The 25,220-nt window shown below is 42.3% G+C and overlaps 1 protein-coding gene and 1 long non-coding RNA gene across 2 annotated transcripts in view; one reads left to right on the top strand and one right to left on the bottom strand.

The window, feature by feature from the left end:
• Window positions 1-25,220, bottom strand: part of LOC306973998 — an 818,053-nt gene that overhangs the window by 460,516 nt on the left and 332,317 nt on the right. The window lies entirely within an intron of this gene.
• epha10 (EPH receptor A10) overlaps window positions 1-25,220 on the top strand; it is a 418,807-nt gene that overhangs the window by 101,391 nt on the left and 292,196 nt on the right. Inside the window, exon 2 of the mRNA XM_079570885.1 lies at window positions 20,557-20,621. Coding sequence (XP_079427011.1) covers window positions 20,557-20,621 — 65 coding nt within the window. The remainder of the gene's footprint in view (window positions 1-20,556; window positions 20,622-25,220) is intronic.

Below are 25,220 nucleotides of genomic sequence, written 5' to 3'. Positions count from 1 at the left end.
CTGCAATTTTATTTGTTTTGTAAGACTTTTAGATGTCGCATTTCACAATGTGGGGATTGTAAAATCTCGTCTCCACTGCGCGATGGTTCAAAGAGAGAATCATTGCACGACCAAAGTTTATCGTAGTGAATATCAGGCTCCAGAGTCAAGTGCTAGCAGTGTTTATGTCTGTGGAAAAGTGCAGGGAAAGTCGTGTAAAATGCGGAGTTGGACCCGCTCATGGTTTTCCTCACTGCGAGTGATCGTTTGTCCCAGATAGAACAGTGTACACCTGGCTTTAGACTACAGGAGGTTTCAACTCATTTCATCAAGAGCTGTTTTGTTTTAAAAAGGCAGCAAAGAGGAGACAATGACGTACAGGACTTTGAGGCGTTGAAATAAGAAAGATTGGTTGGTTCTGTTAAAGTTTAGAGACATATCCTGCATAACTGAGGCTTAAAATGTTCTTTTGGGCACCTCAGGCATTGACCATTTACTTTTTTAATTAGATATAATGCAGTTTGAAAGTGGGAAAATCAGGTCATTCAGAGAAAAAACAAAAATGCAAGATATATTTGTCTTTTTCTTCGTTTGTGCAACATGAAGTTCCAAAGTTACCCACTTAGTAACTCCTGTGAGGCTGTGTAAGTCTGTCCACTTCCCCACCCCCACAAACCATTAACATGGAACTAAATGAGAGGAATAATTACATCTCTGTGACGGCTGGACTGTCATTTGTAACTACTTACCGCTTTTTCTGTCCGTGCGCCATAACTGCCATTCAGTGCTTTTAACAGTTCGCTCGACCCTGAGCGGCACGTTGATAATTATAAGGCAGGAACTACTAGTTAGACCCTACACATGAGGAGCAAGATGTTTGCAAAAGTTTTCAAAAGCAGAAAAATAAGTGTCTGTGTTCATTAAAAGTTACTAAAAAGATTGGCCGTTCAAATCTGGTTCTTTTCATAGTACTGTGTGAGATTGATTCACACTGGTGTTAGATCGAAGTTCTTGGAAAATAATTCATTGCGTGACTTTTCTTGAGGTCGGAAACACATTTAAAGGCCCAGGAGGCGTCCGATAAAGATCGTATTGAGGAGCAGTGGTCATTACCGAGATCTCATGGTGGGACCGTAAATCGAGAGCTTTGCCTTTTTCGACTCAGCTCCCTCTTCACCGCGACGGTCCGATCCGTCTATCGATCTCACACTCCATCCCTCACTGAGAACACGACCCCGAGACACTTCAACTCTTCCACTTGTAGCAGAAGACCAAGCACATTTTTCGAAACGGAAGTAAAAATTCAATTGATAAAAAGTCATGCTTAATTGAAATACTAGTAGTGATGTGATAAATGTCTCTTTTCAGGGAGCCTTTGGGATCCGTTCATTACAAAGAGCCGTTCAAAACACTGGCTCTTTTTAGTATAAACTGTTAAAGGAACAGGCCACCGTTTTTACATACTGAGATATGTTTTTACCTGAGTTTAGACGAGTTGATGCGTACCTGTCTGGTCTGTCTTGGCCTCTCCCAGTATATTCCTATAGCTCCAAACGGGGGTGAAGTTAGAAGCGACCACGCTCTTCCACGGGCACAAAGACCAGACAGGTACGAATCAACCCGCCTAACCTCAGATAAGAACATATCACATTATGTAAAAATGGTGGCCTGTTCCTTTAATAACACCAACCAGATAACTCCAAATGTAAAGGTGTGATCGATAAAAGGCAGTTTTTTTTCATTTACATCCTTTGAAATGACAATGAGACTGATATTTACACTTTGATAAACATGTTTGTGAAGCTAATCTTGTAAAAAGAGGCTGTAACTGTGCATTTAGCTTTGACTTTAGTGCAAAAAACGTTCACTTGTGTCGCCTGCTCCGTCGTTGGGCTGATTCTTGTGTTGGTTCGGGGGAGTTCTGGGTAAAATGACCTGAACCGGATGGAGCCGTTCGCCTTAAAGAGCCGCACAAAAGAGCTGCTCGGTCACATCACTGAACACTAGCAACAATGTTTTCAGCCTGGACTTAAACGTGATCAGGGTTGAAGCCTGTCTCACGTCCGCGGGGGAGAACCCTGAGGAAACCCGGCAAGACACAGGGACAACATTCAGACTCCACACACAGTCCGGGAATCAAACCTGGGGCCGTCTTTCTGTGGAGTCACTACTTTCCCACGCTGCTGCTGCTGCTGTTAGCGCACAATCCGCTGCCAGAAGTTCACCGGCTCTCTTAAAACTGAATTGCTGCTGTAAGTCTCTTAATGTATTGCTTTCCCCCGTTTGTCAGACCGGACTGGGCCGGAGACGACGTCGGGTTTTTTATCAGCGCTCTGAGCCTTGTTTTACACCACGCATTTGTCTTTTATAAGCGCGTTTTTATAACCGTTTTTACGCGCTTGTTTGTGGTTTATGTGACGCGTTCTATCCAGTCCATTCGTCCTGTTTTATCTGCGCTACAGCCCGGGATTACTGTACCGCCTCTGCCGGACCGCGCTGTATATCTGCCTCTGTGTTGTCCCTGGACGAGCCCAGGGAAATTACAGGAAATGGCAGCATCGTTCTTCATATCAAATAGAGTCAGAATAGCTGTAGGTTTGATGCTAAAGTCCACCATATGCAGTATACCGAAGACAGCACAGGTAACTAGAGGAAACGCTCATGTGGGTTCTCTGATGGGCCTCAGATGTTGAGTCGAAGTCATTTTCTTCCATCTCAGAGAACAAAGCCTCCCAGGGACAACGACCATTGAAGCAAATTCGAGACAGTGGAGTGGATTTGTTTTGCCAAAGATGTGACATTCGACCTGGAATGACCTTTGAGTCCTTTAGTTTCTCAAAAAAAAGAAAAAAAAGCAGAAGTGGCTTTTTTTATTTCGCAAACCTGAATAGAAGCTGCACCAACAAAATTTCTAAAGGGAAAAAAAAGTACATATATAGGCCACAGCTGTCGGTGTCTATGTTGCTACAAACACACCGGAAATACTGGACTTTCCTCTTTGTGCGCAGTCAAATACTTCAAGGGAACAGTGGCCTGCGAGTACATTTATTTTTTATAACTTATACTTTTTTTATGAATGAGATTATTCTTTTAACCTGCATGTGTTCAGTTAAACTGAATCGCTGCCTGAGGAATGTGGCCGTGTTTAGACCCGCCTCCTCGGCCTGTCTGCGCCGATGGCCGCTGGCTGCTCTGCTTTGCGACGACGACACCAGAGACCGCCATTGCTGTAGTACCTCCATATAGCCACTAGTTTCCCATTGGAATGCATTGGACTTTAGACAAAAAAACCAACTTTAGAGCCTGGTCCCTAATTTTCTTAAACTTTGTACAGCGAGATATTCCTCCTGTGATAACGCTGGGTTAGTTACAATTACAGGGACCAGGCTGGTTTTCGTTAGAAAACATTGTTCTAAATCTCGCACTAATGAGGACCAGACTGTTAGCATTGGAGCGGCATCAGCAACATATCACACATGGGCCGAGTCTCGGGTGAAGATCCCGCCCTTATGCCCTTTTTAGAAACATGCTTCGAGCTAGGGAGGAGGAGTCTGTAAATCAGCCACGATTTCCCCCTCGAGCGTGGTCATTATGGTAAACGGGGAGGAGTGAGCTGGAGCTGTCTAGTTATATATACAGTCTATGGTCCCAGGAGCTGGGTCCGTGCTGAATCTCTCGAGGCTGAATTTAAACCATGCTTCACTTTTGTCAGTCTAATGTTGCTCTGCATGTTAACAAAATCGAGTATCTTAAAGAGGGGGTATTATGCTTTTTTCAGTCACATAGCACCAGTCTATATCACACTACAATGATGACCAAACCTTCTGTTGGTCTGTAAATGCAGTAAATTAGAATAACTGCCTTGTATAAAATGTCTCTCTCAAAATGGCTGTAGTGAATGTCTTGAAATAGGCCTCTGTCTCTTTAAGAACCTCTGACCCTTTCCGACACGCCCCCTCCACACGCTGTCTGTGGCATCAGTGGGGAGGGGGTTCTGCTGAGGAGCAGTGGTTGGTTACTCGGCTGGTGACGAAAGCTCGGAGGCGTCTCCAGGAGGTGGGGGCGTTCCTAGGAGGACTCAGGCAAACCTATCCCTAAAATGGCCGCCATCAGAGTTTTTACAGATTACTCAAAAATACGTGAATGTGCCAAGGCAACACTTCAGGCATGTTTTTAATGAGGGAATGACATAATAACATGATGTAAAGCTTGAAAAAGTCCATTTTGCATAACACCCCCCCCCCTTTAAATGGTAAATGGTACATTAACATAGCGCCTTTCTACCTGCTTTAGGCACTCAAAGCGCTTTACATCATGGAACCAGTCACCCATTCACACTGCCATACATACACCAGTGTACGCAGACACTGGAGGCACGGTGGGTGAAGTGTCTTGCCCAAGGACACTCTCTGCACCACCATCGCACCATCTTGGGCACATCATATCGAAGGACATGTCAGATGATGAAGACATACGGAGTATTGTTTGGCTGTCGTACAGAGAGAGTAAGGCTGACTTTATTTAAAGCGTACTGTACTCCCTTGTACACGACTCACCTCTGGACTCATAAGAAAGCATGAGCAGGCTGTAGGTGGTCTTGAATGATGCTTTGCTTGGTTGAAGAAGCCGAGTGTCCCTCCCAAATATAAAATGGAGACACTGGCATGATTGTCACAGGTTACAGCCGTGTGTAATGTTCATAAAGGGTTTACAGTGAACGTCTCCAGTTCAGTGGAAAAAGAGGATTTTTTTAACTACCTGCAAACACTTGGGTTCCTGACCAACATTTCAATATAATTCCAGTTCAATTATATTTTGCAGAAAGATAAAAAGCCACTGGTTTTTATGCTCCAGGCAGGAAAAGGAAATTCTGGTAATTTCACATAAAAAAAAAAAAGAAAAAAATGGTGCATAATTATTTTGAAATCCACTCCAGCTCCCGCAAAGCTGCTGGTGATTGAAGCCGGGCTCCCACGGGCCGCTTTGTTTCACTGGAGATAAGTTTGGCCTGAGTTGGTTGGGTTGAATTTGAAAGCGAGTGTGTCGTGAGAGGAGGCGGATAAAGCAGTTTCTGAGCAGCCGAGCAGAGACGGGCTTTATTAAAACGGGCTAAGTCAATAATGGGGGGAAAAGCTTATTGGAGGTGTGAGCAGGAGTCGCAGCTGCAGCAGATGAAATATAAAACGCATGAAGAAGAAGTCCATTTTTACACTGGAATTGAGTGTTAAATAACTGTTTGATATTATATGTCATTTCTCATTTAACCACTAACCCCCGCCGTAACTGAGCTCATTTTCTCCACTTCGACTTTAACCAAATCTTAAAGCTTCTTGAAAAAGGTTTTAAGAGTTTAAAGAACAGTTTTGTTTTGTTTAATTCCATCCTCTATAAGCAACAAGAAGAAATCTGAAAGGTGAAAGTGAATGAAAAGTATTATTGATAATTGAAGTAATGCATAGTCATACTGTATTGGAAGGCAGCAGCCGGAATTACACGTAAAAAAACAGTTCAAGGTTTCACTTTTGGCTAATCGATGGCACAGCGATGGCCCGTTGAGGAATTAAGAGCTTTAAAAACGTCGAGTACTGTTTTGTGTTGGCGTCGGCAGTGATGCGGTCGCTGTATCGGACTGTTGTGGTGAAGAGGGAGCTGAGTTGGGGGCAAAGCTCTCGATTGAGATTTGGGTGATAATCGAAAGGACAAGATCGCGAATACAAGTGGCCAAAAATGAGCTTCCTTTGCAGGGTGGCTGGGGGTGAGGAGCTCAGTTACCCGGGAGGAGCTCGGAGTAGAGTCGCTGCTCCTCCAGGAAAGGAGCAGCTGAGGTCGCTCGGGCATCTGTTCCGGGATAACTCCTAGCATGTCTTATTGGGACGAGGCCCAGACCCAAGACACGCTGGAGGGACTATGTCTCCGAGCTGGCCTGGTGTCGCCTCGGGGTCCCCCCCCAGAACAGCTGGAGGAGGTGTGTGTGGATCGGGAAGTCTGGACATCTCTGCTGAGACGCTGCCTCTGCGACCCGGCCCTGGATAAAGCGGAAGAAAATGGATGGATGTTCAGTGTTCCCTTTGTGAGGCATTAAAATCCAAGAAACCCTGACTACATTTACATGCAGTTAAAATCCCTTCCATGATGCACGGCCACATAAACACCTAAACCCGAATTTCACCCCTGGGTTCCTCCTTTTCTAACCCAAATATTTAGTCATATACTGTACATGAGTATCAGTATGTCCCCAGAGAAAGGAACATTAGTCTGTGTTTGTGTTGTGTGTGTTCTGCGCATGTTCTATCCGCAAGGACTCTTGGTCTTTTGAGTACCGGAAGTACTTATATTCACCATCTGTTTGACACGCAGCCTACGGGAAATACACAAGAAGCAGAGCTGAACCTGCAAACCCAGACGCAGCACCAACACTTCTGGAGCGAGGAGGAAAACGATAACTTCATTAACACGGCGAAAGATGTGAATGTTTTGTTGACAATAGGAAGCACTGAGATGGGAAGACGTGTGTGTGTTTGGATCGGGATATTCCTAATTGATTCCAATGACCGTGTAACATTAGTAACTCTGTCTGCTCACGCATGTAAACAGATTTTCACAAATGTTTCAGAAACTGGAGTATTGACCTTAACCCAAATATTGACGCCAGGTAAATGTAGACACTGATCAGATCGTTTAAGCAACAGAAGTCAAATCTTACTCCAGTTTTTTTTGTTGTAACAAGGTTAAAACATATAAAAAGACCAGTTTAAAGGATATGTCCCTGGCTTGTTACCGTTAAACGATACCAGTCTGGTATTGGAAAAATATTGAAAGCAGGTACAGGAAACTTATCTTTTAGATTAGGTACGGTACTACAGTGGTTAGCGCTTGTGCTTCACAGCTAGAAGGTCCCGGGTTCGATTCCCACTTGGACGGGGCCTTTCTGTGGAGTTTGCATGTTCTCCCTGTTGTCTGTGTAGGTTTACTCCAGGTACTCCAGTTTCCCCTACCATTAAAAACATGTACAATAGGTTAGGGTGAATGAGAGAGTGGTTTTACAGTGCACATGGGGGATGACGGATGGAAACTGGCTCATGGCTACAATCCGGTGTGGCTTGTTTACATGCATGAGACCCATGTAACGTGCACTGTCCCGACCAAACAAAGCAATAAATAAAGATCCAAGTTTTGATTGACTCTGTTGTTTCAGCTCAAATAAAATTTAGATATATGTATTTTTACCATATTTGGCCATTTGTGTCCCTACTAAAAAATAAGTCCAATGTTTGCCCAATTTACTACATTACTTTTTTTTTTTTTACATTTTTTAAAAATTATTTTTGCCCCAATTTTTTCTCATTTTCCCAATGTTCCCCCCTCATTTTTCCTTTATTTTGTTACAACTGATTTTTTCCAAATTTCCCCCCAAATGATCCCTATGTTTCCCACATCTCTTGACATTGGAGATGAACCCGAAATATTGTAAATGTGCGAATCCTCCACACATTATTGTTTAAGTTTTTTTTTCATATATTCTGTTTTCTGGTTCTGGGCGACAAGTATTTTCGTACAGGCATCGGAAAAAGTATTGTTCATGTATCGGTATCGAAAAACCAGTACTGAAAATGGTTTCATAGATGAAGTGGTTTCTCATTTCTATTTGCAAAGCTACTGTTGTTTTTACCCCTGTCCTGTAATAGGCTCACCACTGTCTTTACCAAACTGCACAAATGAATCCAATGAAAACATAATAACCCTCCTCACATTTCCTCTTCGTACGAGTCCATTAAAGAGCTGGCCTCTCTGTCGGGAGGATAATGCCTGGACCGATCCTGCCCCCGCGGACCCTCCTTTGGCCGCCGCTGATCCCAGTCCCGGCGCTCCGTTCTGGGCTCGGGCTGCGGCTCCTCCAGCCCCTCTGGACGGAACGCCACGGATGATTCACTGGACACACAATGCTGGAACTAATCCCTCTATGAATACACTCAAGAACATTTGGGCGAAGAGACGGGGCGGATTAAAAAAACGATATTTAAATGTGATCATGCTGTATCGGGTTACGGCCCCGTGTGCGCTGTGATCATCCGTAACCATAAAACAGTAAACGTTTGTCAATATTTATTCGTCAGAGCATTTTCTTGAGCGTAAAAAAACCCACATTTCTTCCACACAATGACTTAAAAAGAGATCAATTATTGCTCAGTGGAAGAAACCGGCCCACGGCGTCTTTCGGCTCAAACAAAGAACAAAAAAAAGACTAAAAAGTGAGGAAAAGTAACAAAGTCTTTTTTAATATCGTGTCAAAATTGCTCCTTGACAAAAGCTTTCCGCCGCAGCAATGCAATATTAAAAAGCTGTCGCCGCGTGATTGGGGAGTTTACTCGCAGGACGTTCAGAAAGCAGGTGTTTGGAGCCTTTCCACAAAATGAAATGTTTGCCTTGTGAGAGAAGGAAACGCTTTTGGAAATGAGGGAATAGGAATGAAAAGTGTGGTTGTTTTAAAATGAGCTCGTTTCGAAATTAGTTTTTCCCAAAGCTGCCGATTGGAAGAACTAATGATGCCGCGAGTGTGAAGATAATCAAACAGCGCGACACTAAGCCCGAGATCACATGGCTGACAGGATAGTATGTGTGCTGTAAGGAAGGCGGCTCGATTCTGCCACTCTAAAGCAGGGGGAGGCAACGTCAGAGTACTTTTAACATTATTAGAGTTAAATGGGAGAAAAAAAGGAAAGAAATACCGTCAATGGCATTTGAAAGAGTGCACTGGACAAACAATAATCGTTTTAAGGAAGAAATTACATTAATCTAGTTGAATTAACAGATTAAATCTAAGGTTTGAGTAGATTTGGTCCGGTTTTAGACGAGATTAAACCTCTAGCAATAGTTATTCTCTTAATTCAGATCATTTTGTGTCATTTCATGTGAAAAACAATTATTTGTCTGACTTCCAGTGGTTTTATCCTTGTTCCATTGGCGCTATAGCATTTGTGTCTTGGATTAGTTCAAACCGACTCAAATTCAACATGGAAGAACTTTAATTCAAGCAATTTTAAGTCATTTATCTCATATAAGATGGTAGTTTTTCCAGTGTTGTGCTTTACTTTGGGCAAATAATCAGCGGCTTCGGCCCTCGGTGTATTTTCAATAAAGAAAATTGGCCCCCACCAAGAAAACTTGCCTACCCCTGCTCTAAAGTCTAAGTGAGGGCTTCGAAGAGGGAGCATAGACACTCTGAGTGCGTTTACATGCACTCGAGTATCCCAGTTATCAACCATAATCCGGTTGTTTTTGAGGATATGGTGTTTGTATGTATCTGAGAAATCTGGAAACTGAAATCCCCATTTACATGATCAAACAAAGGATCCCGGCGTCTCGTATTGAGGAACATCTGCACAGTCGCATCAATTATATCTCTGAGCACAATAAGCATGGCTTATAGCGAGGCTCGTTCTTTTGAATGTCCACTTTAATGTTTTACTCACCCACTCTGTCCTGAGCTTTGGCAGACGACAGCGGCGGAGGATTGTGGGTAATTCGTTCCTTCACTCTCAGTATCTTCTTCTACTTCTAACCTACATTTCACCAGGAAAGTCCCATTGAGATCAAAAACCTCTGTTTCAAGGGAGTCCTGGCCAAGAGGCGGCAAAATGCCTTCAAACGATCAGCGACAGTTTGACATAAATCCACATTACGATGCTTTTTTCCATCTAAAATATGCACGACTTTAGTTCTTTCATGGTTGAAATAAAAACCCGATTTCCTCTTGACTCCAGAAATAGGAACAGTTGCGAGAAATATGAAGTTGTGTATAACCAGGAAACAGAGTATAGATGATGAATCCCAGCCGGAGAATCACGGTTTCTTATTACTGGGAAACTGCTGTTGTCAGGTTTCTGTAATCGGGAAACATGTGACAAAACTAACCATCTAAATAACCAGGATAGTCCAGTGCATGTAAACGAGCCTGGCACGAGCCCGACTGACCCTCCATGTTCAGAGATACATGTGGATACAGTCTGGATCTGGAATTGTGTCATTTGAATCTCGCTCCGGCAAAACCAAGACGAACCAATCGCAGCACGGGAGGCGGGAGTTAATGGTGCGTCATCTTCTGTGCTAGGATTTCCCATCAGCCAGTGCTCCTCCGGGTCGTGAACAAAACAGTGAAGATGGCGGCCGCGACACAGTGATTTTTTACCAGAGCGCTTTGTTCTGTTTTAAAGGGGCGGTCTTATCCAAAATCAAAAGCTTTACATCATGTTATTATGTCATTCCCTCATTAAAAACATGCCTGAAGTGTTGCCTTGGCACATTCACGTATTTTTGAGTAATCTGTACAAACTCTGATGGCGGCCATTTTAGGGATAGGTTTTCCTGAGTCCTCCTAGGAACGCCCCCACCTCCTGGATACGCCTCCGAGCTTTCGTCACCAGCCGAGTAACCAACCACTGCTCCTCAGCAGAACCCCCTCCCCACTGATGCCACAGACAGCGTGTGGAGGGGGCGTGTCTGAAAGGCTCAGAGGCTCTTAAAGAGACAGAGGCCTATTTCAAGACATTCACTACAGCCATTTTGAGAGAGACATTTTATACAAGGCAGTTATTCTAATTTACTGTATTTACAGACCAACAGAAGGTTTGCTCATCATTGTAGTGTGATATAGACTGGTGCTATGTGATTAAAAATAGCATAATATCCCCTCTTTAAATGAGCTGGACTTGTCCTTAAAACCACAGAAGCTGCTCTGAGGGATTTCACCGGAACATTTACTCGACTGCACGTGTGGACAAACAATCGTAGGTCGCTTTGTGTTGGATTGCTTCATACAAACTGTGATCGCTCGTCCCGCCTCCAGTCTCGATTTGGAAATTGATCCTATTACCACAATTCCAGACTGTCTTTATTTGTATTTATAAATATATAAATAAAGTCAGTCTGGCTTTATGCAAGGCTACGTGAAAACACTCCCTGTCATTAGAGCCTTGTGTGTCCACAGAGGCTAAACCACTTATGCGCTAGCGTAGCATTAAGTCTCATATATTACATACATAAAAAATCAGCATGGTGTTGGATCGGTGAACTGAGCTGGATTTCTACCAATGCTAATACCATGAAATAAGACATTTCTTTGGCAGAAACAGCTCCTAGTTTGGGAGTCTGGATGAGACAAAAGGAGATTTTTGTGCGTTAGGTTCTGGAGGAAAGCTTTTGCTTTTGTTCGAGCTGAGGTTTGTGTAAAAGTTCTGGATCAGCTGTATGTATTTGTTTTTATAATGAAAAAATAAGGAGAAAATCGCTGGACATCAATGACTAAGAGATGAGGGAAAATCCCAGCGTTCATGAATAAAGAATAATTATTCCCGCTCACTGCCAACCTTGCTAAATTGTTTATTTTATTATCAACATTTCAGTCTTGAGACCTTCACCAGGCAGATTGCAGTGTGCTACTTGTTTAAAATCTTGGAACAGCCGCCTGCGTGTCCTCGTTCTTTGAGGACTTTCACACCGGACAGTCTACTCTGGAGGGAAGCTCTGCTGCTGCGAAGGATCAATCTTCCTTCAATTCTGTCTTCAATCAATCCGAGCTTGACGACATGAGCGCCTCTCAGAGCTGATTGCGCTCCCTGATTGTGTGTTCGACGTCCGCTTTGCTGATAGATTCCAATGTGTAAACTCAGCTCCCTCCTTAACCCGATCCACATCCCTGTCTCTCCAGCCCCGTCACCTTTGTGCATTTCTTTGTTGCTCGAAGTTGGCCCGACCCACTATAGCTTTAACCACTTCCTTTAAATTCCAATCACAGCCTGGCCACAGCCTCGCGCTCCTCTCCAGCTCAGAGTCTTAACCTGTGTGGACATTTGGCGCTTTCGTTTCAGCCCGGAGTTTAAAGCGGAGTGGACGTGTAGCGGTCCACACTCCGCCGCCCTGTGTCTCTTAAAGCACGAGCCCCATCAGCTCATTTCTTCAGATCGATAAAAGCTCAAACCCACGTCCGCAGTGGCATATGGCGCCGCATTATCTGACATTATTTAAAGGGATTCTGCTGATTTGCACCGAGCGTGGCCCCTCCCTGCTCCCTCACACACACTCGCGATTCCAGGACTACACCAGCTTTCAGCCCTTCAAGCGGAATCAGACTTGGCAACCAGAGAGGGTTTTCTTGTTTCTCAACATTTCAGAAGTCGCCCCGTTTTCTTAGGCTTGAGCGAACTTGCTTTAAAACTTTAGAGCTTATTTGAATGTTTTTCAGTCCTGCATTTTGACAAACTACCTCGGCTTGATCAGTAATACACTTACAATACACGTTTCTTAAAGCGCCACTAGTCATTATTCATTCACGCCATAAGATACTGTTGAAGCTACAGTGACCTCTGGGGCAGACTGACGAGAGCCAGGCTGACAAACTGCGCCATCGGCCTCTTCAACCATCACACACACACACACGCACTCATCACAGCGTTCTAAACAGCCTGCCCTATAGTTTAACCTCTTTCCCCCCTGCTTTAACCACTGAGTTGCCTTGTGTACGAAATGCGTGTACAAATATACATGCCTTGCCTTTTCTTCAACTTTACCCAAATCTGAAAGCTTCTTGACTGGTGCTTACAGCCTTTAGTAAACTAAGACCTTACAGCCATTTGTAAACTAAGACCTACCAAACTGATCTAAACGGATCTTTTTCCTTGTGTTGTTGCTGTGTTGTCTTTTTCCATCTCATTTTTGTCGCTTTTTTGTCACAATTTTGTTGCTCTTTTGTGGCTTTTTTTGTAACTTTTTTGTGGCACTTTCATCGGTTAATGTAAGTAAGGAAGTGCTTTATTGTCCTTGTACAAGCGTACATCGAAATAGTGTTCAGGAGTCGGTCCTGAGCTGCTGCGGCTGAGGGTCAACCTGACCCCATGACCTCTGAGGTCGGGGAAACTGTAGCACTCAGAAGAAACCTTTCTGCCCTCAGTCTCCTCTGATCCTCTGAAACGGTGCAGCGCCTCCTGGGGCCGTCCCCGTCTCAGAGCGTGGTGTCCTGCACTGGTCAGCTCCTCTGGCTCCACCTTCGTCCCGCAGCTCCCTCCGCTCCACAACAGACTTTCACCATCTCCTCGTTTGTCCCTTTTTTCTTTCCTCTAGCTCCCCATGTGCTGCCTCCTCTGTCCTGCAGGGGGGGCTCTTGGTGCCTCTTCAGTGTCTCAGAAGAAGAAATGTGTTGGTCTAAAATGGGTTTAGCGGATAATCTAGCATTTTGTTACCCTTTAAAAAGCGGCATTCACCAGGACCATTTTGGACTCTCAAAGTAAACAAATCCACCAAAACTCCATAAAAACACGGCAAAGACGAACAAAAGTATCCAGAAAAACAATGTGGAGCAGAAATCACATATGGAGTTCGCAGGAAAAGGCAAAAAATTCAGCTGTACTGGGAGAGAGGGAGGCCGCTTCCTGTTTTCATGTCGCTCGGTGCAATTTTGACACTTTTAACTGGAGAAGATGTGTTTGGTTCATGTGGGGGTTAAGAGGTTCATTCCATGGTGGTATCTCTCATTATGGTGAAAATGCTGACTTTTTTTGTCATTGCTGCCGATAAATGTCTCTGTACAAACTGTCACATCTGTGTGAAGGCGGTCACTATCAGATACTGACCAAGTACGACCATTTAGAACTTTCTTTTTGGAGATTTTTTTTACAAAATTGTTTCTCTTCCACTGGGTTGTATCGGCTCCTGCCCTTGACCTGACACTATCAAATCCTAGAACCTGCTTTACTTCATCCAGGAATCAAACCCGGGACGTTTCTGTCCGGTTTTACAACATCGGAACAATAGCACAATATGACGAGCTTTTATGACCAAATCAAAGAACACAAATGGATAACAGTTTGTCTTGAAAACGCGCCCAGTGTTTTTCAGACTGTGTGGCTTCGACTCTGCATCTTTATCTCAATAGTGCTTCGCCGTTAATCCCGTCTATAAAAACGAGCTGAAAATAGATGAGCAGTAAATATGTTTTTACGGCGAGAGATTGTGACTTTTAGTGCTGTTGTTTATGGCCCCTCGAGCCGGGCCTGGGAATAAAGATACCCCGGTGTAAGTCAAAGCACTGCCACTGTCCTCGCACAATCATTTCAATGCTTTTCACGCAACAAGAAAATGTTGTCAACTCGAACTGAACTAAAACTGAGAAGAATGATTTGACTGAAGCTGAATTGTTAAAGTGATTTAATGTAAGAAGGGAGAACCTGCCCAGTGACTCAGCAGTGGAGCAGAACAAAGACCCGCTAGTTAACCCTTTCTACTCCCGTTTTATTATTTTTAGCTTATATCTTGGCATTTGGTCACATTTGATCCCCGCCCACATAGAGTCTCTGTGATTTGATTGGCTTCAGAGTTACACTGTAATTCAGACACTGTGAGTCAGAGAAACATGACGCTAAATAGTGAGCCCTTGTTTTCAGTAGAAAGGCTGAGGCCTCAGTCATGGACTGAGAAGTGAAGAAGGAAGTCATGCAGATTCTGCTTTAGAACATTATACTTCTGCTGGATTTAACAATAAAAGACTGATATTCAACTATTCCTCTATAGTAAGTGTAAAAATCACAAATGTTTGTGATTAAAATGTCAGTTAATTATTAACTACTCTAATTCTACAACAACATAAAAAACCTTGTCATTTGTATCTGCTGTAGAGTCATGTTTGTCCCAGTTCCTCTGAGTCGTGGTGCAGCAGGACTGATGTGCACAGATGTTACAGAAGAAGCTCATGAGGTTCATTTCTTCAACAGTTACTATAGTAACTATTTTCTCCAAAGTAGAAGTAGATCTACCACAGTCCTGTCCACATCAGTCATGGTCCACCATGACTCAAAGGAACTGGGACACATGACCCCACATCAGATAATATATATGAATATTTCTTCAACCTTTATAAGCATCAATTGTGTGTTTATAAAATCACGTTTAAAAGTTTTAAAGTTTAATTAGAATGTTAATTTCATTTTTTTTAAAGTTCTTTCTAAAGCAAAAGCTCCATGACTTCCTTTTTCACTGAGAGCAATGAGGCCTTTTATAGGAATCAAAGAGCTCACTGTGTTTAGTGTCATGTTTCTGTCACTCATGGTGTCTGACCTAAAGTCTAATTCTCTAAGTCTATTCACATTTACACTAAGAAGGTTGGAAGGGCGCCCCCTTGTGTCCCTTTGCGTCCAAATACCGGGCCCATAACTGGAGCCATATGTGGCTCTTTACAGTAGAAAGTGTTAAGTGATTCTGTAAACAACGTGAGTAGGGATGTTCGGTTCCCTCCTGGGTCTGATTAAGACTCCTCCAGTTTGGGTTAAAGTGTATTTTCTGACCTAAAGAGCTAAGTTTTCTACGGTAAAATATAATAGATTTGCAGAGAGAGCAGCACCAGGTCTCACACTTTGAGAAACTGTAATAAAGTCTTCGTGGCCCGAGGAGGAGAGCAGTGAAGTCAGTCTGTTGGAGAGGACCTTTGGCTGGGCTCTGGTCCACATTGTTTTTGGGCTAACAGCACCTCGGAGCGCCGTGAGGACGTCACTGTGGTCCACTGATAACACTGAGGGGGCGCTGGAGGCGGGAGAGAAGGGGAGGGGGGGGAGAGTCAGAGGAGTGGAGTGAGGAAATAATTACAGAAACTGGAGAGCTGACATGAGAGCGCCGAGGAGCGAGACGCTAATGAAGTAGGTACGATTATATTGGCAGAGACGGAGAATGGAGTGGTTTCAGGGAGAAGTAATAGACGTTCACCAACTGTAGAAATCCTGCTCGTTCATGGCTCTATCCTCGCTTTTTATGCAGTTGCCGCTAATGCAGTACATTTATATGTGAAGAATGATGGCAGATGACTGTCTGAGAGCAGCGGCCTCCAGCCAGGAGCTCCCAAAGGCCCGACACATTTCTACTGAGATGGGAAGTTCTTTTCCATTTTTAATAATTCAGAACCTTGTCTTAGAGTTTGTTTCCTTTGTTTTTACAGATGCCTGAACTTTATATTGCATTTTACCACTATAACCATAAAAGCCTCCAGACAAAGCCTCACTCGTATTTCTTTTCTTTTTTTATTATGGAGCATCTTTGTCTGACGGCAAGAGTCAGAACTTTTCTCACCCATGATTGACTTTGACTTTATCATTTTAACAGCTGCAGACTTGGATATTTTTTTCCTCTGCTGTTCTCAACGTGCTTGTGCCTGTTGTATGTATTGACCACATGGGTCTTTTGGTGTCATTTTTATGATGGCGATTGATTGATTTTATTTATCGGTTTATTTGGGCAGGACAGTGCAAGTTAATGAACAAGCCACACCGGATTGTAGCCTCGGGCTAATTTCCATCCGTCGTCCCCCATGCGCACTCTCATTCATCCTGGCCTATTGTACATGTTTTTAGTAGTAGGGGAAACGTAAGCAGACACGGGGAGAAAGGCCGCAGAAAGGCCCCGGACTAGGGCTGAACGATTTTGCCAAAAATCAACATTGCGATTTTTTTCAATCAATATTGCGATTTCGCAATATTTTAACTGATTTAATACAGTATTACTTACTCTTAAGTCCTTCATAATCACATGGAATATAATTCCAAATAGTCCACATAGTCATTTAGCCTACATCATTTCCAATATGCTTATATTGAATTTTTTTTTTGGTAAATAGCCTAAATAATTTCTTGATATTTGCTCTTGTGTATTAGTCAGTGGTTGTGAGATAAGTTTGTATCTTTGTCCAAAACATTCCCAAACATAAGCCTCCAAACGTGAGCCGTAAAGGACTCTGACCAAGCAGCTCAGGCTCAGCTTCACCTGTGGAGCCGAGACGTGTGAATCTGGAGGAAAGTTTCTGTGATCGGAGCATCAGAGCGTGTAGCGCTGAAGCTAACACAATGCTAACGGAGGAAACAGCAATAGTCCTGAGCGGTGGCTGCATCGTACACGCTGATATTTTCACAGTATATCCACATCTACCGCACACCTTAAGTAGACGGAGAAGTAAATAAAAGCATGTGGTGGAGCGCGGGGCGGACGTCGGTGGCGTCTCTCGGTGCTACATTCACTTCTATGGGCCGCGGCATCAGCTGAATGCATTTTTCACGTGAGTATAATCTCCACTGTGATGCTTAAACAACCTGGATGAAGACCTTTTGAGTCAAAACGTGTCCCTGAGCTCCTCCTCTGAGTCTTTTGCCCTCTAAAGCCGGGTGTTCACTGATATTTTGGAGGCATTAGTCGCTGAATGAGCCTCCTCTCACTGCAACTGGGATCTGTGTCAGTGTCACAACCAACAGAGGTCAGGCATGAGCACCGTCAACACGCCGCCCCTGCCTCAGCTAAACACACGCCATTTGGAGCCTGAAGCTGCAAAAACTCGACAAAACAGCTCAGTGTCTCTTTGAACCATCGCACAAAAAAAGCAATCGCTCTCAAGATCTTTTACTTTGTTGATCCAGTTATAGCACTCTCTTCCCTTCACTTTCTTTTAACTGTTTTAAAGATTGATTTATCCACAGATGGCGCGGTTTCTTCGTTCTACCTGCATAAGCCGCCATGTTTGATTGGATCGGCCGGACCTTGCATTCCTCTGATTGGCCGATGAGCCTCTGAACTCCAGATATCATGGCTTCTGTTGCCCTCTGCAGAAGACCCTTGTGATGCTTCCCTTTTCTCCACCAATCCCATTAACTACACCGTGCAGATGGGTTATGTCGAGAGCCCTCCATCTTTTCTTACAGCTGGAGTGAAATGTTTCATACTGTGCGTGATTAGGTTCGAGTGAGAAGGTCTAAAGACGACGGAAAGGAGTGAACGCTTCTGTTTCTTTGGGAACATGATCTGCCCGTGAATGAGCGGTGATTGGAGGAGGTTTAGTCTGGAGTCTCTCTTTGTCCACGTCCCGTCCCCAGAATCATCGCTCAGTCAAAGTGGAGCGGGTTATGCAACGTTGTATCGAACCAAACGCATCGTGCAATCGCTGTGATTCGAGTGAAACACTTTCTTCGCAGGGACAGACAGTGCAAGACACGACCTCAGGCAGAAAAACACTTCTTAGTTTAGAACAATATCTTTCTTCTTCCTGTCATTGCTGCTCATTCAAAAATCTCTTAACAGGTTTGGCGTTGAGTGATTGGTGTGTTGTGTGTTGTGTACATTTGTAAGGAGTGAGTACATTTTTTAATTTGTGGACTTTGTTAACCTCTTAACTCCCGCCTGAACCGAGAGGATCTTTTTCCATCATTTTTTTGTTGGGTATTCAACTCATTTTTGTAACTTTTTTTGTAATTTTTTCATCCGTTTTTTTTAATCACATTTTTGTCTTTTTTTTGTCACATTTTGTCAAATTTTTGTCATATTTTTGTAAATTTCTTATCACATTTTTGTCACATTTTTGTCACATTTTTGTCACATTTTTGTCATGTTTTTGTCATATTTTTGTCATTTTTTTTGTCAATTTTTGTATCAAATTTTTGTGTTTTTTTGTCACATTTTGTCACATTTTTGTCATTTTTTGTCATTTTTTTGTCAAATTTGTATCAAATTTTTGTCAGATTTTTATCAATTTTTTGTCATTTTTATCACATTTTTATCATTTTTTTGTCATTTTTATCACATTTTTATCACATTTTTATCACATTTTTGTCATTTTTATCACATTTTTGTCAAATTTTGTCATTTTTTAAAATCAATTTTTTGTCATTTTTTTGGGTCGCATTTTGTCACATTTTTGGCATTTTTTCCTCAATTTTTTGTCAATTTCTTGTGGCATTTTTGTGACATTTTTGCCACTTTTTCATACATTTTTCGTCACTTTTTTGTCACATTTCCATCCAGCCAAACTGGAGAAAATGTGCTCAGTTCAGGTGGGAGTTAAGGGGTTAATAGTTACAGCTTCATTTTGTTCCTTCATGCTTATGTTTGGTCCCTCTGAGGAAAGACGTTGAGGCCCCTCTGCTCTGGTTGTTGGGAATTGGGTGCTGTCCGTGGTGCTGAAACACAAGCACCATGGACAGCACCATTACATTGACCCTGCTGTATACCTCAAAAAGAGACATGTCTCCACTAAAGCTGAGTTTCAGTAACTGTAGAAGTTTAGTGGGAATTTTGAGAGTCCAGAAAAGTCTTCGGTGTCGACGTGTAGCACTAAAAGCGACCGAGTTGCTCTAAAATATGGTCCTTTCCCTTTATGGGAGACGGCAGTTACAAAACGGTTGCAACAATAGCTCCACTTTAGTCGCTCCTACAGACTCCAAACGTCCCAGGCTTGGATTTAAGAATATTTTAGACATTTTTTTTTCAGCTAGATTTTTTTAACCCCTTAACTCCCACCTGAACCGAGCACATTTTCTCCAGCTGTACCCCAGTCCAAAAGCTTCTGGAAAAAAGGCGGGAAAATAGCAACAAAACTGAGACGAAAACAAGGATGCAAATGTGAAAAAAGTGAGAAAAAATTGACGAAAAAGTGACAAAAAAATGACAAAAATAGACAAAAATTTGACAAAAAAGTGAGAAAAATTTGACAAAAAATATAGGAAAAATGGACGAAAAAGTGACAAAATATGGACAAAAAAAAACAACAACATTTGACGAAAAAGTGATAAAAAAGTCACGAAAATTTGACAAAAATGCCCAACAAAAAAAGTGATGAAAAAAAATCTGATGTGAGGAAAAAGATCCATTTAGTTTTGTAGGTCTTTCAAATGAGGTGTTGCCTACAGGTCTACAGGATTTGGGTAAAGCTGAACTGGGGAAAATGCTCTCGGTTCAGGCGGGAGTTAAGAGGTTAATATCTAATACCAAAGCCAGATTTATTAAATATATATATATATATATATATATATATATATATATATATATATATACACACAGATTTTTTTTTTTTTTTTTTACAGATTTTTATCCAGGAATAGTTTGCCTATTCTAATATTAAACATGATCTGATCAAAATCTATGTAACAAATATATCAACAAACTAAAACCATACATCTAAATCTGCGTCTATCCATTATTATGACTAATTTTAAATGAAAACATGAAATGACAGAAAACTTGCAATACATTTCCCCCTCATATTAATGTCAGTGATCTACAGTAAAGGTTTCACATTGATGCCTTCATGTTTATTCTTTCCCCCTATTCACCTGCTGTGTCTCGCCTTCAGAGCTGTTACATGGAGCTGTCCATGGTGCTGAAGCCACTTGAACTTTCTCTGACTCACTTTCCGCCACATAAACAACACATTTAAGGAATAAAAGCGCTGTTGCCGGAGTCCCTGCCGTGTTCTCACAAACTTCTGAAGTTCGGCGTTTGCTCGGAGAGCTTTATGTCCGGCGCGAGTCCTCGGGCAGATGGGATTAATGGACTTATCGTGCGGCGGTTGAGCCCTCGCCGCCGTTTTGACAAGCCTTCTCAGCGCTAATAGCCCGCTTTCATTATCCCAAATACAAAGTGTCACGCCGCGCCCCGTGCACTTCCGACGCCTCTTTATCTCGTCATGTTCCGCGGCGCTGCTGTTGACAAACTCATTAATGCGGACAAGATAAGGCCAGAGACAGACGGCGCTCCGCTCTAACCCGGCTCTTTTTTCTGTTTCAGTGACGCTGCTGAATTCTAAGGAGACGCAGGCGGAGCTGGGCTGGACCTCCTTCCCCCCCAACGGAGTAAGTCCACGCACTTTAACACTTCATCTGCTCAGCTTTGTCGTCATATGGAATCAGTCTCTTTATGACGCTGGAAATGATGTTATAAATGTTATCTCCCGCCTTAACCGAGTGCTTTCTCTCCAGTTCGGTATTAGCCAAATCTAAAAGCTTCTGGACTTGAGAGCAACAGTATAACACCTCATTTGAAAGCTCAGACCGCCGTTTTTTGTTACTTTTTCATTGCTTTTTTGACGTTCTTTTGTCGCTTTTTCGTCACGTTGTTGTGTCACTTTTTTGCCGCTTTTTTTGGTCATCTTTTATCGCCGTTTCATCGCTTTTTTGTCGTGTTTTCACCTCGTCTTTGTCACTTCTTTGTTTCATTTTTGTTGATTTTCCCGCATGTTTTTTGCCGCTCTTTTGTCACTTTTTTGCTGCATTTTCATCCTCGTTTTCGTCACTATTTTGATGCTTTTTAAGAAGCTTTTTAGATTTGGGTGAATCCAAACAGACAGGAATACGCTCAGTTCAGGTGGGGGTTAAGAGGTTAAAGGGGTTAGATCAGGGGAGCCCAAGCTTTGTGTCTCCGAGGGCCAAAATGAAAAAGTACCTGTGAATCGCAGGCCAAACACGGCGATGTCAAGCACGAAACACACATATAACTGCAAATTATTCTATCTATGCAAATAACATGCTATATTAAAACAAATGGTAACTAAAATCAACTACAATCAGCATCAATTCTTTTATAAGTCAATTTTTAACATATACTGTTGTTGATGTTAACAACCTTTGCAATGAAAGTTGGAAAACTGAAAGTTGATGCTACAACACTGATTAATAAATACCAAGACACCACAACAGTGTTTCCAAAAGGAGTGAAACAGCGCCCCCAATTTGGCGTTGGTGGTCAAAAAGTGTACTGCATCTATATTTACCATTGAGAATGAATGGAAGACAGTTTTAGCCACACGCAGCGCAAAAGTAGGTCACTCTCTGGCGGGCCAACAGAAATGTTTCGGCGGGCCAAATTTGGCCCGTGGGCCCCACTTTGGGCACTCCTGGACTAGATGGAAGTTGTCCTTTTTATGCTCACTACTGCCACCTCAGGTCCTACGCGTAACTGCAGTCTCTATATTAAGCTTACGGCACTTCGGACCTAATTAACACCTTTTTGGTGAACAGGTCTGAGCTCTTTCTGCACATTAGGACATGGCTGGAACATGTAGGGGGAGGAAAACACATAATTTTAACATTTTTCAACTCGTCTAGTCCCTTCAAGGCAGGGGTAGGCAACGTCAGGCTCAGGGGCCAAATCCGGCCCTCCAGCACAGAACCTCTGGCCCCCAAGATGATTTGGAGAAATATTATTATGCAAATAAGAGGTCAAATACCTGTTAAAGTGTCAGTATTTTAAAAATGTCCTGTCAGAACATCCCGCTTGGTCATATATAATGTTAAACAGTGATTCTTTACTGGTGGGTCGGGGCACAAAAGTGGGTCACAGAACCATTTTCAGTGGGTCGCAAGTCTACAAGGAAATTTTAATCAATATTTTCCGTCTGAAACTGCATGGACGCACTGACTGTGTTAAGTGAATGTTTTTGGGTTGTTTTGATCATAATTTCAGTCTTAATGGGAAATCGACTGCTTGTTCAACAAAAACTTGTGTGGAAAGTGCAATTTTATACGATATATGACAAATGACAGTTTTATTTGGGTCCTCGGCTCGTCATCCGAGGGTAATGACGGGTCGCAAAGTCCTGCCACTTGGGAACATTATTTTGAAGTAATTACCACCATAAGTACCACTGTAAGTACCACTGTAAGAACCACAATAAGTACCTAGAATTACCAGTGTAAATGCCACCATAAGTACCACTGTAATTACCACTGTAAGTACACAGGACCTACCGGCCCGTAATGTAAAGTGTTACCGCATATTTTGATCTAATCTAAGTCCGAGCCTGATTTGGCTTTAGATCTTCAGGGCTAAATTTGAATGTTTACAAAAAACAAAACTGAAAACAGTGATTCCCAGCCTTTTTTTTTTATCTGACTTGGACACCTCTGTAATTCTTTAACCCTGTGTTGAGGTCACTGCCAATTATTTTGAAAATGTTAACTCAAATTTAGAAATGTAATGTCTAAAACTCCACTTTATTGCATGTGTGCAAAATAAAGTCAACATTCTCAAACTTTTTTCCTGTTAAGTTTAAAAAAAAGCCTTTCTTTGAGAATAATATCCAGGAGAAAAGTCACTGTGGTAAACAATACAGTTTCTAAAGTTTGTAATTAGTGATAACACATTTTCATCAGGCCCATAATTCTCATGTTCTTTGTAGGAGAAACATCAAAAAGCTGCTTTATGTGTAAAGACGAGTTGTCAAATGAAGTATTTCTCTCACCTCTGACCCAGCGAGACGTGTAATTATTTCTGAAGCTGTTTTTACCTCGCGTTCGTTATCAATCAAACCCACGTCTCTGTAATAACAACACACTGCGACAGTCGGGTTCAGGCGCGGTTCACCAGCTCACAAAGTTTCCCACACTTTCCCGAAAGCAAACAGAATCTGTGGAAATGACTGAACTCTGTGCGAAGTGTAAATGAAAGCGGCTCCTGGAGTGATTGAGATGTTTCCGGGCGCAGGTCTGAGCGTTAGTCACTCTGTCGCTGACGTGATTCTCGACAATGAGCCGAGCTTTTCTGCTTTGTCTCAGTCCTATTCATCAGCGTCTGGCTTTTGTATTTATCTCTCTTTATTTTTGCATTTTCTGTTTCTGTCCCCGCCGTACCCGCTGCACGCTTTCATCTGTCTCAGCTAAGAGCCAAAGTGATTGCATAAGCCCATTGTGGCTCAAAAACAACAACGATTACGGTAAAAATGTTAAGGCAGAGGTTCCCAAACTGGTGCACGCGTACCCCGGGGACACGCAAAGTCATTTTGAAGGAAAAATATGATACAATCTGATAGAAATGTATTATTAGTGAAGCTTAAGGAGATAAAGATTATTATTAAGATTGTTTGTGGGGAAGTGAGAGCTCACTCTGTATAGTTCACGATTTTGAATGTGATGATGTCATAATGTCAGGTGGAGGGCGGGGCCAATGCAACTCTATGGGAGAAATGCCGTTTTTGTAAGAAATCTCCAAAATGAAAATTGACAAATGTTTTTCCTCATCAGTATTTGATCGTGATTGGATTCACAAACCTGTGATATTATTTTTATGTCTCAAAGTCCTTTCTCTTGGACAACATCACGCTCATGTTTTCACATATTGTCACCACTTTTTGACGTTTTTCTGAGAAAATAATTGGACATTAGTCCATATGTGCTGACCGAGGAGATGATGAACTGTGTGACAGTTTTTGTTTCATGTGGATTCCTCCAGTAATGACCGAGATATACATACAGACGGCATCTCGTCACAGAAGGGGGTGTGGCCTCGCCAAGGGGGAACATAGAATCTTTTGGGAAATATGGAATATGAACTTATTTATCACAGACATATAAAGTCCAGTGCAAATCTGGCCCATATGGATATTTTCTCACAGCAGATTGTTCAGTAGAAGTGAAAAAACGGCAGTTGTAGCTAGCGCCAGCTAACCGTTAGCATTAGCCCGATGCTAACATGTAGCATCATGTTAGCATTGTCCGTTTTTTTAATGTATTTATGGGCTGTTGAACCACTTTGCTCCCCTCCATGTCTTTGTATCTTTATTTAGTAGAAACTATATTCATAATTCAGCATTTTTTAACGTTGTTGATAATTAGAGAATGTTTAGATTTTTTTCAAAATTGTTTTCCCCCTTAACTGTTTTTAAACATGACCATATATGGGCGATTCCAGAGATGCCGCCTGTATCTATGAGCCAACAAACAAAGACATAAAAATATGCATTTTTCTCAGTTACCACAGTTACCATAGATACCGTCAGTTGCTCCACCTCAATTTTAATAGGTAGCGTTCACGTGACATCACAACATTCTAAAGAGCCTATAGATCTGGGCAAAGGACATCGAGGCTTCTAAACAGCTGGTCTCCTTTCAGCACAAGGTGAGCACTTAACAGTGGCATTATCCCAAGAGTTATAAAAAATATGAATATGATATTGTTTACAGTTCTATCACGCTGCTCTGGTATTTCAGCTGATCAGACGCGTCACACAAACCGCACAGGACGGACTTGTTGCGCAGGAGGGCATCCTTAATAATCAATAATAATCTTTTTTTCTCGATTATACTATTGTTGTGATCGTCTAGTGTAATGATCGAAATCGTAATTGAATTTCGATTAATTGCACAGCCCTAATGTATGCTATACCTGTATGCATCTGTTACTCAAATAAACTAAACTAAACAAAACTAAACATCCAGACCATCATCATGTATTACAAGCACCGAAGTCATTATAACTTAAAAATCATAGAAAAAAGCAAAATAATGCAGGAAATGCCTTACCTGGCATTAGAACAGCTTCACTTACAGATTTAAAGTGTTTGCAGCTTTTACTGCTCAAAACATGAAGTGTTGCTGTGGCCTGTGCTGCTTTCTGTGCTGTTCAATAAAAATAATGATTCAGACTGAGCTGGATTACTGGGACAAAACAGAAACACT

This window comes from Gobius niger (genome assembly GCF_951799975.1).
Source record: "Gobius niger genome assembly, chromosome: 14".
NCBI lineage: Eukaryota > Metazoa > Chordata > Actinopteri > Gobiiformes > Gobiidae > Gobius > Gobius niger.
The sequence above is the reverse complement of the archived record's forward strand: the minus strand, read 5'-3'. Positions and strand labels throughout refer to the sequence as shown.